The sequence below is a fragment of the Cetorhinus maximus genome, chromosome 3, assembly GCF_964194155.1.
Source record: "Cetorhinus maximus chromosome 3, sCetMax3.hap1.1, whole genome shotgun sequence".
NCBI classification, from domain to species: Eukaryota; Metazoa; Chordata; class Chondrichthyes; order Lamniformes; family Cetorhinidae; genus Cetorhinus; species Cetorhinus maximus.
The window spans coordinates 124,120,865-124,135,612 of record NC_135881.1 but is presented as its reverse complement, the minus strand read 5'-3'; the positions used below and the strand labels follow the sequence as shown (position 1 = coordinate 124,135,612).

Genomic DNA, 14,748 nt, shown 5'->3' with positions numbered 1-14,748 from the left:
CCACTGCTTCACGTGCCCATAGCAAAGACCTTCACTTGCCTCTTTGGACCATTTGCATATCATTTTGACTCTGCTTCCTGCAGCCTGGAGCTTTAAGCTTGAAACTTGGTGCCTTTCTCTGCCCCTCACTCTTAACTTCACTTAACAGAACCTTTTCCAGGTTCCTGTCCTTCCTTTGGCTAGAAGATCTGATTGGGACTTTCACCTGTTCCACTCCCCTGGATTCTTGGGGGTTTTCTTCTTTAGCTTGAGACTGGCTATCTGTCCCGTTTGCTCCAGTCTGTCCCTGGCAGCTACTTTCAACTAACTTTAGCTTGGAACTGGCTATCTGTGCCTTCTAGGCTGCTTCTGCCTGACAGCTGTCTTCAAAACTGAACTCAAAAACTGCTGTCCTGGTTTCTTGTACGCACGCCTGCGGGAGGGACCTGCCTGTCTGGATCCGTCGCTAGGCAACAGCCCCGTTTTTCTACTCTTGTGTTTGCTTAGCTTCTCAGTCATAAACTCTCATTAGAAATGCAGGCACCTTTTAAAGTAAAACTAAAACTCAACTTGATCTTTTCTTAACACACACATACAGAAATACAAATCAAACTTAAACATTAAAGCTAAAACTCACTCCTAACACCCACAAGTACAAATGTAATTTACTTAAACTATCTCTATTGCCTAACAGCTTCGTGAGCAAGAGAGTGGGAGGAACGAGTAGAGACAGTTGAACAGATGGTCTCAATCTTAAAGTTTAAAAAGTCCATGAACTGCTGTCAAATGTTGTTGAGCATGAAGGGAGTTCAAGAGGCATATAATGAGACAGCTGGCAGTAGAGTAAAGAAGCTGAGGGTTATTTTTGCACTCCAAGATAATCCTGGAGTAGTGAATGATTTTGGCAGAAGGAGCAAGTAGCGCTTGACCCTGTATAGCCAATCTGATAATAAATCACGAGAGCAATTGTGTGCCAGATACGGTGAAGTCTGTGCCCTGGACATGGAGTGAATATGGGGTCATAACATGAGAAATAACTGACACGTGAAAGAGTGCAGGTATTTTTGGGGACAGAGGCTTCAAACATGGAAGTTAGGAAATGCAAAGGTGCATCTTATTATGTATAAAACAAACAGTAATGGCCATCACTAGCTTTTGAATCATAAATTATGCTGCTTCAAGAAAGATGGGCTAGTATTCATTTAACCCACTGAATGTCATTGGTGCCAGTTAATACACATTCAGGTTACAATATTCAGAAATCCAGGGTTGACTCATGCACAATGTTGTCAAGTTGATAACTGGAAATTGCTAGACTTTGATATTTTATGGGTTTTAGCCTTGTTATGATCAAGGAAAAGGCAAACGATAGATATTTCCAACAATGTCAAGGCTTGGGAACTGAATATTTTTTCCACCCAGGTCCGCAAAATTACTTCTGAGCATTTTAAAATACTTTGTTATATCTAAATAATTAAATGAACATCTCAAAGTCACTTCCTCTGGGTCACCTGAGACAACCGCCACCTTCCAAAGCAAAATCAGCCATGTTGCAAGACTGGTTGGATGATTGGGTTAATTAAACCTCTATTTTTGAAGAGGAGCAGTATTTCCATGTATGCAATACCTTTTCATTAGTCATCATTTTTTTCAGCTTGCATCTATACCAACACTGGTCTTCAGAATATAATCCACCATAAATCTGCAAGAATAAAAACATTTGTGTTTTGGATCCCTCTAAAATAACTATTACATCATACATATGGAAGTAACATAAATGTGTTCTGTCCAGGACAAGATTTAAACTAATACCCAATATCATTAACTTTAAAAATTGCAGTTGGGTTTATAGGTTGCATGGTTAAATTTAAGTATAAAATAAAATAAATTTCAGATCTCCTCAAAAATTTCAGATAGCACAAGATGTGAGCTTAGACAAACTTTCAGAGAACACTTCATCCAGGGGAGCATTAATCACTGCTGTACAAGCAGGGTACAAATTTGATCTTGATTTCCCACATACCAATTTTTCAGCTGTGAGATTTAGGAGAGGTGCAAACACACCTCCTGAGAGCTAATTTGAACATTCCGATGAAGAAATGCATTACTCGGAAATCTGGTTTTGAAACTGTTTCAAACTGGTACAGCCGATAGCTTTTTAAGGACTAATCAATACTCAGAGGCATGGGGGTGACTGAACATTGCAGCTCTCATTATTCTATTACAGTAACAGAACTAACCAAACAACATGGATTCTGCGATCCCATAATGCACTGGCTTACAAAGTATGGCAAGCCAAACAAGACATTCAATACATAACAGAAACCAAGTACATACTTCTGTTCAATTTGATGCTGTCTAACGGATTACAAAGAACACCACAAACTGAAATTCAAATACCAAACTGAGCAGTGGACCAACGTATCGCAGAGCAAACAGTCCCTTCGGAATGCTGAAAGGGGAAGATGTATTTGGTGATGGCATCACACTGGAGCTGGCAGAATTGGAGGAGGATGATCCATTGAATACAGAGGCTGGTGATATGCAGGTGAGGACAAGGGAACGCTTCAGGAGGAAGGGGAAGGGGTGAGAGCAGAATTGCTTGAAATGGATTGGACATGGTGGAGGGCCCAGTCAACCACGTTGGATGGGAATCCTTGATTGAGGAAAGAGGAAGACATATTGGAACTGCTGATGTGGAAGGTTGCAAACAGGTACAATGGAGACGGACAAACTGGGGGAATGGAAAGGAGTCCTTACATGGGGCAGGGTGTGAGGAAATGTCGTCGAGGTAGATGTGGGAGTCCATGGGTTTATAGTGAACATTAGTAGATAGCCTATCTCCAGAAATAGAGCTAGAGAAGTTAAGGAAGGGAAGAGAAGAGTGAGATGGACCAGGCGAAGGTAAGGGAAGGGTGGAAATTGAAAGCAAAATCAATTAAGTTTTCCAGCTCATAGCGAGAGCAGGAGGTGGTACCAATACAGTCATCAATGTACTGGAGAAAGATGAGGGAGGGGGCCTGAGTAGGACCGGAATAATGAATATTCCACGTTCCACAAAAAGGCAGAGAAAATGACTAAATCACAACATCAACACAGCCAGAGTTTGGCCAGGGGAAGGCAGAGTCTGTGGTAAAGACTGGATCTGGGTGTGGGGTTCAGGGAAGCAGGGAGGGTGTCAACCATCAATAACATCAACCACCCACACCTTCCTCACCCAAGGGAAGATGGGACTTATCTAGAAGTCATGGCCTTACTGTTTCCAGGCAAGTTGCTAGGACTATTCCTAAACAGCACTGTCTGTCTCCTGGTGCATCCTTCACCTCCATATGCTGCTTTATAACAATTCACCTTTCTCAAACATCGCACTGCTGCTGATAGCTTCCAATCACTGACCTCTTTCCAGTGACCTCACTGTACCACAGGCTGGGTTGGGCTGATATGAGAATGAGTACTGTCACATTTCATTTAGGTGAAAAATATATTACCTTTGCCTACACATTGCTGGGCCCTTTGAAAGGTTTGAGTGGCCCCTATTGAGAATTCCTGCTCTATATTACCCACCAAGTGAAAGGACCAAAAAATTAGACACAGTATTCCAGGTGAAGCATAACCAAAGTTTTATACAAGGACAGTATAGTTTTTGTATTTGATTGTCCGAGACATACACCTTAATGCTCCATATCTGTTTTTGCAACAGCTTGACAGTACTGGTAATGAACCTTCAGAGATTCATGTACTATGAAAGTTAAGTCTTTCTCCTCATTCAACATCCTCAAGATCACCACCCTGCATGTCAACACATGTCCTGCAGTATTCCCACGCACATGCATAACATGACATTTATCCGTATTAAGTTATATGCCTGTAATTAATACAGATCTGCTGATAATTTATTTTTCTCCCTTAAAGTCTGATCACCTGCACAAATCTTTGTATAGTCTGCAAACTTGCAAACTGTTCCCATGACAACTTCATCCAGATCACTGATAGAATGAAGAGCAAAGGCTTTAACACTGATCCATTAGTAACCAGACCCCATGCAGAACAAAGGCCATTAATACCAATTGTCTGCCTAGATCAATCAGTACACTCAAACCCAGAAACCTGTGCTACATTTATACCAAAATGGAGGTAAATTCAGTACCATGCTGTTGCACCAAGAATTTATAAGCTACTCTGTTAGAGGATGATGCAGGTGAGGAAAGCACAAAGTGTAGGGAGGGGAGATAAGTTCACAGTCTTTAACAGCTCCTTCATTCAATTTATCTTAATAAATAAAATACCTTTTCAGGAGCAGGATCTCCAAATACTTTGGCAGCGAATGGGCAAATTTCTGTCAAAGCAGTAGATAGCTTAAGGAGGTCTTCAATTAACTCAATAGTCTGGGTATGAAAAATACACAAAATTAAAACTTAAAATTTTAGCAGTTTAGAATTCAGGTTGAAGGCTGCGTTGTGCACTTGATTCAACTATAGAGCTCAATACATAATAGAGAAGTGTTTGAAAACTAGATCACGCATAATACCTCCTGCCATCTAATATCTACTATTTCTAAAGGTAACCTCAATGCCCATGGCGAACTCCATTACTAAGGGGGCCTGGGGCTGAAAGGCATGGCAAAAACAGAAACAGAAATACCTGGAGAAACTCAGCATGTCTGGCAGCATCGCCGGAGAAGAGCACAGTTGATGTTTCGAGTCCTCATGACCCTTTAACAGAACGGCATAGGGTCGATATGAACCCCAACTCGTGACAAGTAGCTGGGAATTTTTTTCTTTTAAATTGAATAATGCAGCCTCAATTTGCTGTATTCGCACCTATTGCCATTTTAATGGCACCAGGTTTAGTGGTGTGCCTGCATCCCGTCTTGGAGAAGTGGGACACCTTATTATAATAATATTAAAATCAGGGGCCCATTGCAATTGGGAGCCTGATTTAAATTTAATGGTTGCCAGCCAGGTTTCTCAGGCCTTGGGAAGCTCAGCAGCTACATGGGGATTAAATGGCTGCACAAGGTCCATGCTTTTTAAGAGCATTGCTTCTGAGCCAGGGAAGTGTAAGAGTGCTCACCAAAACCTCTCAAGATCCATAAATGGCCAAGGGCCTCACCCACTGCCACTGGTATTCAAACAGCTGATATTCAACCAACCTGTCAGGTTTGCCTGTGGCCTTCTTGGGGGTTCAAAGGAACTCTGTGCCTGATCAAGGGACCCAGCATTGGGAAGGAGGGGCCCCACAGGAAGCCATCCCCCTGCCCTTGCTGTTGACCCCCTCCCTGCCTCAAAGCCACACCCCCTCTTTGAGAAGCCCACCACAAATTGGGAGGATCCACCACATCACTCCCTGATTGGCAGCAGCTCTCAGCGGAGGGATTTCCACCTGGCACCAGGCTTAACTCAATGGGAGGCCTGACGCCATCCAGGTAAGTACCTGATTCCTGGAAAAGTGATGTGGGTCTCCCACCAGTGGGCGGGATCACTAAATTTCACCCAATGTATTAATTTACATTTTACAGTCAGTTATTTTATTGGACCCATTAATCCTTTTGTGCATGCATTAAGAGCTCAACGTCAGAAGAACTCATTAAGCTATCATCCACTAATATTTATGACAGAAAGAGATTAGAGCTCAACACTAATACAAATGAGTACAACTACTAAAATACTGTCAAGCAATTAGTTAAAAATGGCACCCAGGAGGTTACCTGCTTCCAATTTAGTGTCTCAAGAGTTTCCTATAAACTAGGTAGGCCATATTGGAGATGGAATCTTCTAATGGACCAGTTTTAAGTACTTCCCAGCAAAGGTGTAAACCAACAATACTACTTGCATTTATATAATGTCTTTCACATGAAAAAAACATTGAAAAGGACTTCATAACATGATTTTGTTTTTAAAGTGCAGTTGGGACACCCAGCTTTTTTTCAGTGTAATGAGTTCAATATCAACCAGAAGTGAAAGGCCCATTTTAAAATCTCATCCAAAAGTCAGCATCTTTGACAATCCAAATTTCTTACCACTGCACTAGAGTGTGAAGTTTAAAGTTTTCTTACATGAGCCTCAAACTCTCAATTTCCAACTTAGCAGGGAGAATACAACTACATCAAATACAACTGAACAGTTGGGAGATACACAAACAATATTGCAGATACTGGAAACTTGAGAAAAAAAGCTGGAAGCCCTCAGCAAGTCACACAGCATCAGTAACAAAAAGAAAAAGTTAATGTTTCAGGAGATAATGCACTTGATAAAATACCACACCTCAAGAAGTCTTCCATGTGTCAACTGTTCATCATACATACCTGACAGCTCAAATACCCATTGCTTCATGCACATATACAAATATTTTATAATAGGAAAGCTATGAGCAAAAGGTAGATCAATTATAATACAAATCAAATGTTACATAGCATAATACTCTAGCCATTATAAAAAGGGCATATCACCTTGCTTCCGTAGTTGCATTCTCATCCGAGTCAAAAGATTATGGGTTCAAGTCCCACTCCAAAGATTTGAGCACATAATCAGTGTTGTAATGAAGGTGTGCTGCACTGTTGGAAGTGTCATTTGTTGCATGAGATGTTAAAATGAGTGCCCTGTCTACCTGTCAAAAAGTGCTTCAAAGGAACTTCTTTGGCTTTTTTGGGGGCATCCTGAGGAAGGTGCTATAGAAATGCAAATTCTTTCTTTTACTTAGTGAGCAAATTGAAGATTCACTTTTTAAAATGTATTTAGTTGAGCTACCCTGTGGATGAGAGTACTGTTAGCATAAACCAAAAAGTACAATATTAAAAGGAAGAAAGAAAAGGAAGTGGGTAGCTGTATTAGTTAATAACAATATAATCTCACTGACACACAAGGATTTAAATATAAAACTAGTCGAAGCAGAATCTCTTTGGATTAAATTGAAGACTAGCAAGGAACTAATACGTCATTGGGACTGTGTACTGTTGAACAGTTCAAAAGAAATTAAGGATGAAATTTGAAACAAAGTTAGACAAATGTGTTTTAACAATAGAATTGTAACTGTAGAAGACTTAATGATCTAAAATGGACAGAGAGAAAATGTGTTCGGTGAGAAATAGGAAGTCTTTTTTTGCAGTGTGTTCAAAATGTTTTGTCAGTCAAATTATTAGAATTAATGACTGAGAGATAAGGACAGATACTTGTGTGCAGCCCTAGTTAGCTGAACAGTATAAACATAGAGCCTCTTTCCTCCTTAAGATAGAGCTCTTGCGATGGATGGAAGTCTATTTGCTTTGAATAATAGCATGAGAAGGATCAGTCTGATCATCTTGAACTTCAGTGAAAACAAGCCGCAATAACTGCTTGTAATTTAATTAATACAATAGAATAGTTGTATAAGAAGAATATTAACGTACATAAAAACTTGTTTAATACCACTCAACCCTGAATCACATGGAAGTTATTATTGCAGGGTTAACAACCCTCTATTGTGACTGTAACGACAGGAAATCCACCAACAGGTAGTAAGGTTTTAAAATAAAGGAACCTAGGTGGGCAGATGCATGGGTAAGTAAATTTGGCAGCATAAGTGACTGCATAAAGTGGAATCCTTGATTTCATAAAATACAAGAGCAAAGAGGTAGTGCTGAACTTGTACAAGACGTTAATTAGGCTACTGCTGATTATGTGCAGTTCTGAGCAGCGCATTACAGTAGACATAATAAACCAATGGAAACAGGATAGCATAGATTCACTAGAAAATTATCAGGAATGAAGGGCTACAGCTATGAAGAGGAGCCTTGACAGGTTCTTTTTCCCACTAGAGCTGCAAATGTTAATAGATGATCTGGTAAAACAAATGGCAATAATTTGCTTCTGTTTGTCAGCCACATGATAACAAGAGAGCACAAATTTAAGATAATCACATCATAAATTCTCTAACCTCACCATTAATTTTTGCTTTTACGTAGAGGATAGGCATAATGTGGAATTATCAGCCACAACCTGTAAAATCCATAACATTTTTTCAAAAAATCATGCTTGGGGAAAATGATGCATAAAATGGTGCATAATAAAAGACAATGGGCAACAAACAAGAGTGAGATTAGACTAAGCAGCTTGTGAATAAAAATGTTAACGTAGACCTGTGAAGGAACATTGTATAATTTATATGAAGTGGAGCTTTTGAGTTAGATAAATTCCTCATAGTATCCTTAAACTATACATGCACAAACTCTTTCCATAATCTATAACAGAAAACTGCATTTGTTGTACATAAAGGGAATTGAACTTGAATTACCTGACCCCAAAAGGTAACTGGGTCTTCAATGTGACTTCCCATTACATCTTCAACTTTTAATACTAGAAATTATAAACATTTGACATTACCAAAAAGCATAATTCTTCAATATTCAAAACTTACACAGTGTGAAACAAACATAAAAATAGTGAAATACAGACTATGAAATAAATTCATTCAATTAAGGAGCTTTGCTGCTGACCTTTATGTTTTAGTATAGCATGAAAACTTGATAATTTTGAATGAACTCAACTTGCACAGCTTTCAGGTTATTTGAGGCACTAGGTGATACCTTGTCATTCCAGTGCTAGTTCCCAAGTTTAAATCCAATACATCTTAATGGGATACAAGTTTCTTCATTGCAACATCAGGACCAGTGCCTCAACTTTCCCTGCAGCCTCTGATCATTAACTTTAATAACCACAGACCTTAGTTATATCTACCATTTTCTTTGCGGCATGGCAATATGGATGACAGTCATCATTTGGGGAGTGGGAGCTGATTTAACATTTCAGGTTTAGATTAACAGATCACAATTTTAGTTAGAAAAAAGTCTGTGCTCAGGGGGTGGGTCTGTCTTTTTCACTTTTGGTACCAGTGGCCTACTGTATTTTCAGCATTTTCCATCTTCCTTCAGTTCTCCAGATTTTTATTATGATATCTCCAATATCTTGCATGCACCTTTCATCTTGTTTCACTTCCCCCTTGGTTTTTACATTCTCTTATTATTTTAAGAACTTCCACTGCCTCGATTAAATAATCACCTAAGATTAAAAGCAAAATACTGCAGATGCTGGAGATCTGAAATGAAAACAAAGTGCTGGAGAAACTCAGCAGGTCTGGCAGCATCTGTGTAGAGAGAAAAATAGTTAAGGGAAACATTAACTCAGTTTGTCTCTCCACAGCTGTTGTTTTCATTTAATCATCCAAGATTTTCTTAAGTGCTGTGGAGTTTTTTAACCCATTAACTTCCTTTCTAATTAAAGTATCTACCGTTTCTTCCCCTTCCTAATAAGCAGCTTACTTATCTTTTAGAATCAAAGAAGAGAAAGAATTATTACAGGTCACAAAGAGGCCCAGGCTGTGTCGCTGCAAGAGCAAATCAGTGAGTCCCACTCCACCACCTTTTCCCCATTGCCCTGCATTATTTTTCTTCAGATAATTATCCAATTCCCTTTTGAAAGTCACAATTGAATCTTCATCTGCCGCTCTCAGTGCATTCCAGATCATTACCACTCGCTGGGTAAAAGTTTACCCTCATGTAAGCCAAGGTCCTTTTGCCATTCACCTTAAATCAGTGTCCTCTAATTCTCGACCCTTCCGCTGATGCAAACAGTCTCTCCCTCGGTCTACAGCCCTCATGATCGAGCACCTTGATCAAATCTCCTCTCAACCTTCTATTCTCCAAGGAGAACAACCCCAGTTTCTCCAATCTATCCTTATAACTGAAGATCCTCATCAATGGAAACATTCTCGTAAATCTTTTTTGCACCCTCTCTAATGCCTTCATATCCTTTCTAAAGTGCAGTGACCAGAACTAGACACAATACTCCAGTTGAGGTCAAACCATTGTTTTATAACTTATTTGCTTTTATACTCTATGCCTCTATTTATAAAACCCAGGATCTCAAACCATTAACCACTTTCTCAAACTTCCCCACTATCATCAACGATTTTTGCACATATACCCCAAGGTCCCTCAGCTCTTGCAACCTCTTTGGAATTGTATCCATTATTTCTTTATTTTTTTACTGCCTTTCCTTGTTCTTCCTACCAAAATGTATAACTTCAAACTTCTCTGCATTGAGTTTTATTGGCCATGTGTCCATACATTCCACCAACTTTTCTATGTCTTCGAAGTCTATCACTATCCCCCTCATAATTCACAAAACTTCCAAGTTGTGGGTCATCCACAATGAAATTGTGCCCTAGACACCCAAGTCAAGAAAAGCAATGGTCCTAATACCAATCCCTGAAGAATCCCACTGTATACCTTCCCCCAATCCAAAACATCAGTTCACCACTATTTTTAGTTATCACTCAGCCAACTCTGGATCCATTTTGCCACTGTCCTTTTTATTCTATGAGCTTCAACTTTGCTGACAAGCCACCTAGCTTTCAATTTTTCAAAATATAATACAGGAAATGTCAAACTACCTTTGTCTTTTAGCTGCTGATTGATCAAGAAATAATTTCCAGAAATCTCTGGCTTAGTAAGAATGTAAGCAGTAGGAGCTGGAGTAGGCCATTAGGCTCTTTAAGCCTGCTCCGCCATTCAATAAGATCATGGTTAATCTTCTATGTTATCTCCATATCCCTTAGGACCAAAAACCTATCAATCTCTGACTTGAACGCACTCAATAATTGAGCATCCACAGCTCTTTTGGGTAAAGAATTTCAAAGGTTCACAACCACTTGAGCAAAAAATTTCTCAGCCCACTCAGGCTACAATGGTTGCTGCTATGCAGGCTGCTATGGGACCTGGAAAAATCCCAATGTTATTTTAGTGAATTTTTTTTGGTGAGCTCATGTAAGATCTACAGTTGAAAAAAAGTCTACTCTAGTTTTGACCATATTTGTCCCAATAGTACTCAGTACTGAAATAAAAACAGAAAATTCTGGAAAAACTCAGGTCTGACAGCATCTGTGGAGAGAGAAACAGAGTTAACATTTCGTGTCATACAGACGTTAACTCGGTTTCTCTCTCCACAGATACTGTCAGACCTGCTGAGATTTTTCAAAATTTTCTGTTTTTATTTCAGATTTCCAACATCCGCAGTATTTTGCTTTTATCTTAGTACTCAGTACTGTCTCTTCAATGACCTGAGTGGGGAAATTCAGTGATAGTTTGAAAATGGCCAAACAATCTAAGGTACTACATTCTGTATCCCTTGGAGGCATGAGTTTAAATCCCACTTCTGGCACTCAGTCCTTCACATATATGGAATTAAAAAGGAAGAAATGGTTCCTTTCCCAGGAATGACCCACCTGAATGTTCCACAATTTGAAATGTTTTATCTAGACAATAAAAATTTGGAAGAATAAGATCTACAACTGTTACTATAGCTACTGCTCTGTTTTTGAAGTGGAAATTCAAGTAAATTCCATTCTTTGAAATCCTCCTATATACAAGGTGAACATGGAAGAATCAAGTGGCACACCAAGTACCTGAATTGATAAAAACATTTCCACAACCTGAAAACTGACATTCCATATACAAAACTCTCTGTATAATGCAATCATTTTTCTCTTAGTGGAAGAGACCAAGTATCTTTTTATTCTGATGGTGTTATCTACAATCAAAAACAAAGCCTGAAAGTTACACTAAACAACATACAAAATTAGAACAGAAAATGCTGGAAATGGACAAGAAGCCAGTTGGCACTGGAAAGAGAAAGACAGTTTCAGCTGATTCCTTGCATCATTTTGGTTCAATGCTTGTTGACTAGGAATGTCATTTTCATTGGCCAACACTGCAATTAATGGTATGTGATCATGAGCTGAAGAGACAAATGCTTGTTCAAGGCAGGAAGCAGGAACAGCAACAAATGAAACAACAGCCATTAAGAGCTATATGCATGGCTTTAAGGATGACTGGACTCACTATAATAGGTGCCCTGGGTGCATATTCATTTTGCATGCCCCCACCATGCTATCAATGGCTCCAAACCGCATCTCAATGCCCAATTATTTGTTCTAAATAGGAAAAGAATATCCAATTATCCTAATGGACAAACATTTAGCAATTTAAAATAAATAAACTATTTTTAATTTTCTGTTTAATTAAACCGATAATATGATGGTGACATGACAAATGAAAGGAAAGTTATACACATTAAATGACTACATTACTCAAGGCAATTGGCAAAAGACTGTGCACTTGTCCTGGTACTACTGGAATTTCCAATTCTACCAGCTGGATGTTTTTCCAGTAACAAAAATTCAAGATAACAGTGTGGGGAAGTAGCACTAGTCCAGCATCCACAACATAAGTAAATGCCCCCTTTAAAACTATAACACACATTGGTCACTAAGCATTCTTATATAACAGTATATAATTTATTTAACATGTATGGTTTTACAACTTTTTCTTGAGAATGTGAAATTTTTCTCAGTGGGCGACACTCCTTAGTTTCTTCAAAATACACAGTCAGTGTTTTGGCAACTGACTTGCTTCCAAACATTTACCAATGCTGAGCAAAAAATGTAGGGCATAACCCAACAACGGCTCTTGTCTTTGTTCTCCTCTCCCACCTACCTCTGTTAAACAATGTAATAGTTATGTACAATTTATTATTACCATTTTGGAAACATAGAAAATTACAGAGTAAATGTATAAATAAGTAAATAAACCTGAACCTATTGCTTCAGAAACATTCATTTCCTTTCCGTCATCCATCTTGACAATTTGCTGGAAGAAAGGTGGAAAAGTATATTATATGTATACATAAAGATATTTATTCCCCCAAGCTTTCTGCATGAAATAAACTTATCCAAGTCCTGACAGTTGAAGAGTTATATCACTACCACTCTATAGGTATCAGGAGGTATGCAAGAGGCGGTACAGTTTCCTCTTTGTGAGGAATACCTAGTACTTAGCACTGCCTCACAGCATCAACATTAGATCAAGAATCTCAAAGTATCCTTCAAAATAAAAAGGAGCATTAAAACATTTTTCTGAGGGGAAAAACACACTTCCATTTGTCATTCTGGATATCTCAGGGTGTGTTTTATTCCACAGCATTAATTACCAAATACTGATTCACTTCAATGCTGAAGTTGCCACATAGCCATGTAATGATGTAACTACGGTGCAGAGTCAAACTAGGTCAAAATATATCTAGGGCTGAGAACCTGAATGTTTTGTAAAGCTTATCCAAGGATTTATGTACTCATGGGATGGAAATTCCCACCAGTACTTTCAAAACATTTCTTTAATAGCTACAAGGAGCAGACAATGTACATGTAAAGCATGAGTGAATAGCTCTCTCATGCCTAAGAAAATTTTAATTTGAGTCAACGTACAGCCTGGTTGGAATCTATTTTGTCACTAAACCATACATCCACCATTAGAAAGGTCTCTTCATAAAAGGAACTGTAAACAATTTTTTTAAGAACACTTTTGTTTAAAAACAGACTACTGATGGAATAACTGAAACCAGCATAGAAAACTCAATTGTCCTCAAATAGTTCTGAGATAGATACCATTAAAAGCTCTTCTCTATCACAACCCCCTCACCTCATAACATTTTCAGCCTATTCTACTTCTCTTAGTTTAACTCAAAAGTTACATGCTAATCCTAGTAACCAGATCAGTGTCATGTAATACATTAGCTGAAAAAGATATAAAGCTTTGAAGCAAGGTAGATCACCAGTCTAAGTGCAAAGCAAATGGGAAAATACTTGTTTTTAAAACAAAATTGAAATACTTTTCTTTAGGTTAAATCTTGTTCCAGTTTCCCCAACCACCCCCTCAGCCCCCTTCCCTCAACCACTGTGATTGCACATCTCGATGACCCAAGCAAGGTCAGTAAAGGCTACCTGCAACAGGCTAGCACAACCAATTGCAAGATGCTTCTGCCCGTGGGGTCCTCTACAGATCTACTAAAAAGCAGAACTTAAAAATAATCGGGACAGCGAGCAATGTTCAACCTCTGCCTAGAATTTGAGAAATACAACCTCACCTGGAGGTCCAGGCTCCGGCTCTCTCCCTCCCCACTCAGTACAGCAAATAGCTAATTGATAAAAGGCCCACAGCACCCCCAAACTGACTTCTGCTAAAGCAGGACCTCCTTCCTCTACTCTTTTCCCTATCTGACTGCCCCTCAGAATCAAAAAACAAATTGCTGCAATTCTTCGACTCGCGTTGCTCCCAGTATAGGCACAATCATGCCACGAACCCTGACTACACCATTATAATTCTCTCAGACATCATCTTACCAACACGTACCGGGGGTGTGAATATAATGTAGAGCACGTGCTAAAATTTACTGTCGCCGCGAGCTGCAAGGCCGTGTTTAAAAATACCGACAATCAAGTCCGACATAATGTTCAAAACACAGCGTTTTTTTTTTAAATAAGATTTAAATTCAAACCCGAGCACATCCCCCAACAGCAGAAAGTTCTGTGTTTCTTGCTAGCATAATAGTAAATTTAAAAAAAAACTAGCAAATAACAAGTTTAAACCTGCGCTGCTCCCTCCAGGCTGTGATCCCTCGTGGAAAGCTGGATAAACCGACGAGTGCACCGCTCTTCCCCGCCTTACATCCCGTCCTCAGACACTCCGCCAAAACACCCCCTTCCCCCAAATGTGGAGGGAAACAACCCGGGCCGCCGCAACACTAGGGGGAGCACTTCCTGCACATGCGCAGAGGCAGTGCGCCTATCAGGGAATGAGACATGCTTTTAAATGCCTGGAAAAACTCAGCAGGTCTGACAGCATCTGCGGAGGGAGGTCAGACCTGCTGAGTTTTTCCAGGTATTTTTTATTTTTGTTTTGGA

General features: G+C 39.3%; 1 protein-coding gene across 3 annotated transcripts in view; it reads right to left on the bottom strand.

Moving 5' to 3' along the window:
- The window catches only part of stk31 (serine/threonine kinase 31), a 130,384-nt gene extending 115,877 nt beyond the window's left edge, over positions 1-14,507 (bottom strand). For all 3 annotated transcript variants that reach the window (XM_078538899.1, XM_078538900.1, XM_078538901.1), the window contains exons 1-5: positions 14,434-14,507; positions 12,607-12,658; positions 8,248-8,309; positions 4,266-4,364; positions 1,607-1,681 (exon numbers count right to left, since the gene is read on the bottom strand). In XM_078538899.1, the coding sequence (XP_078395025.1) occupies positions 1,607-1,681; positions 4,266-4,364; positions 8,248-8,309; positions 12,607-12,646 (276 nt within the window). In that variant the 5' untranslated portion in view covers positions 12,647-12,658; positions 14,434-14,507. The remainder of the gene's footprint in view (positions 1-1,606; positions 1,682-4,265; positions 4,365-8,247; positions 8,310-12,606; positions 12,659-14,433) is intronic.
- Positions 14,508-14,748: the final 241 nt, after the last annotated feature.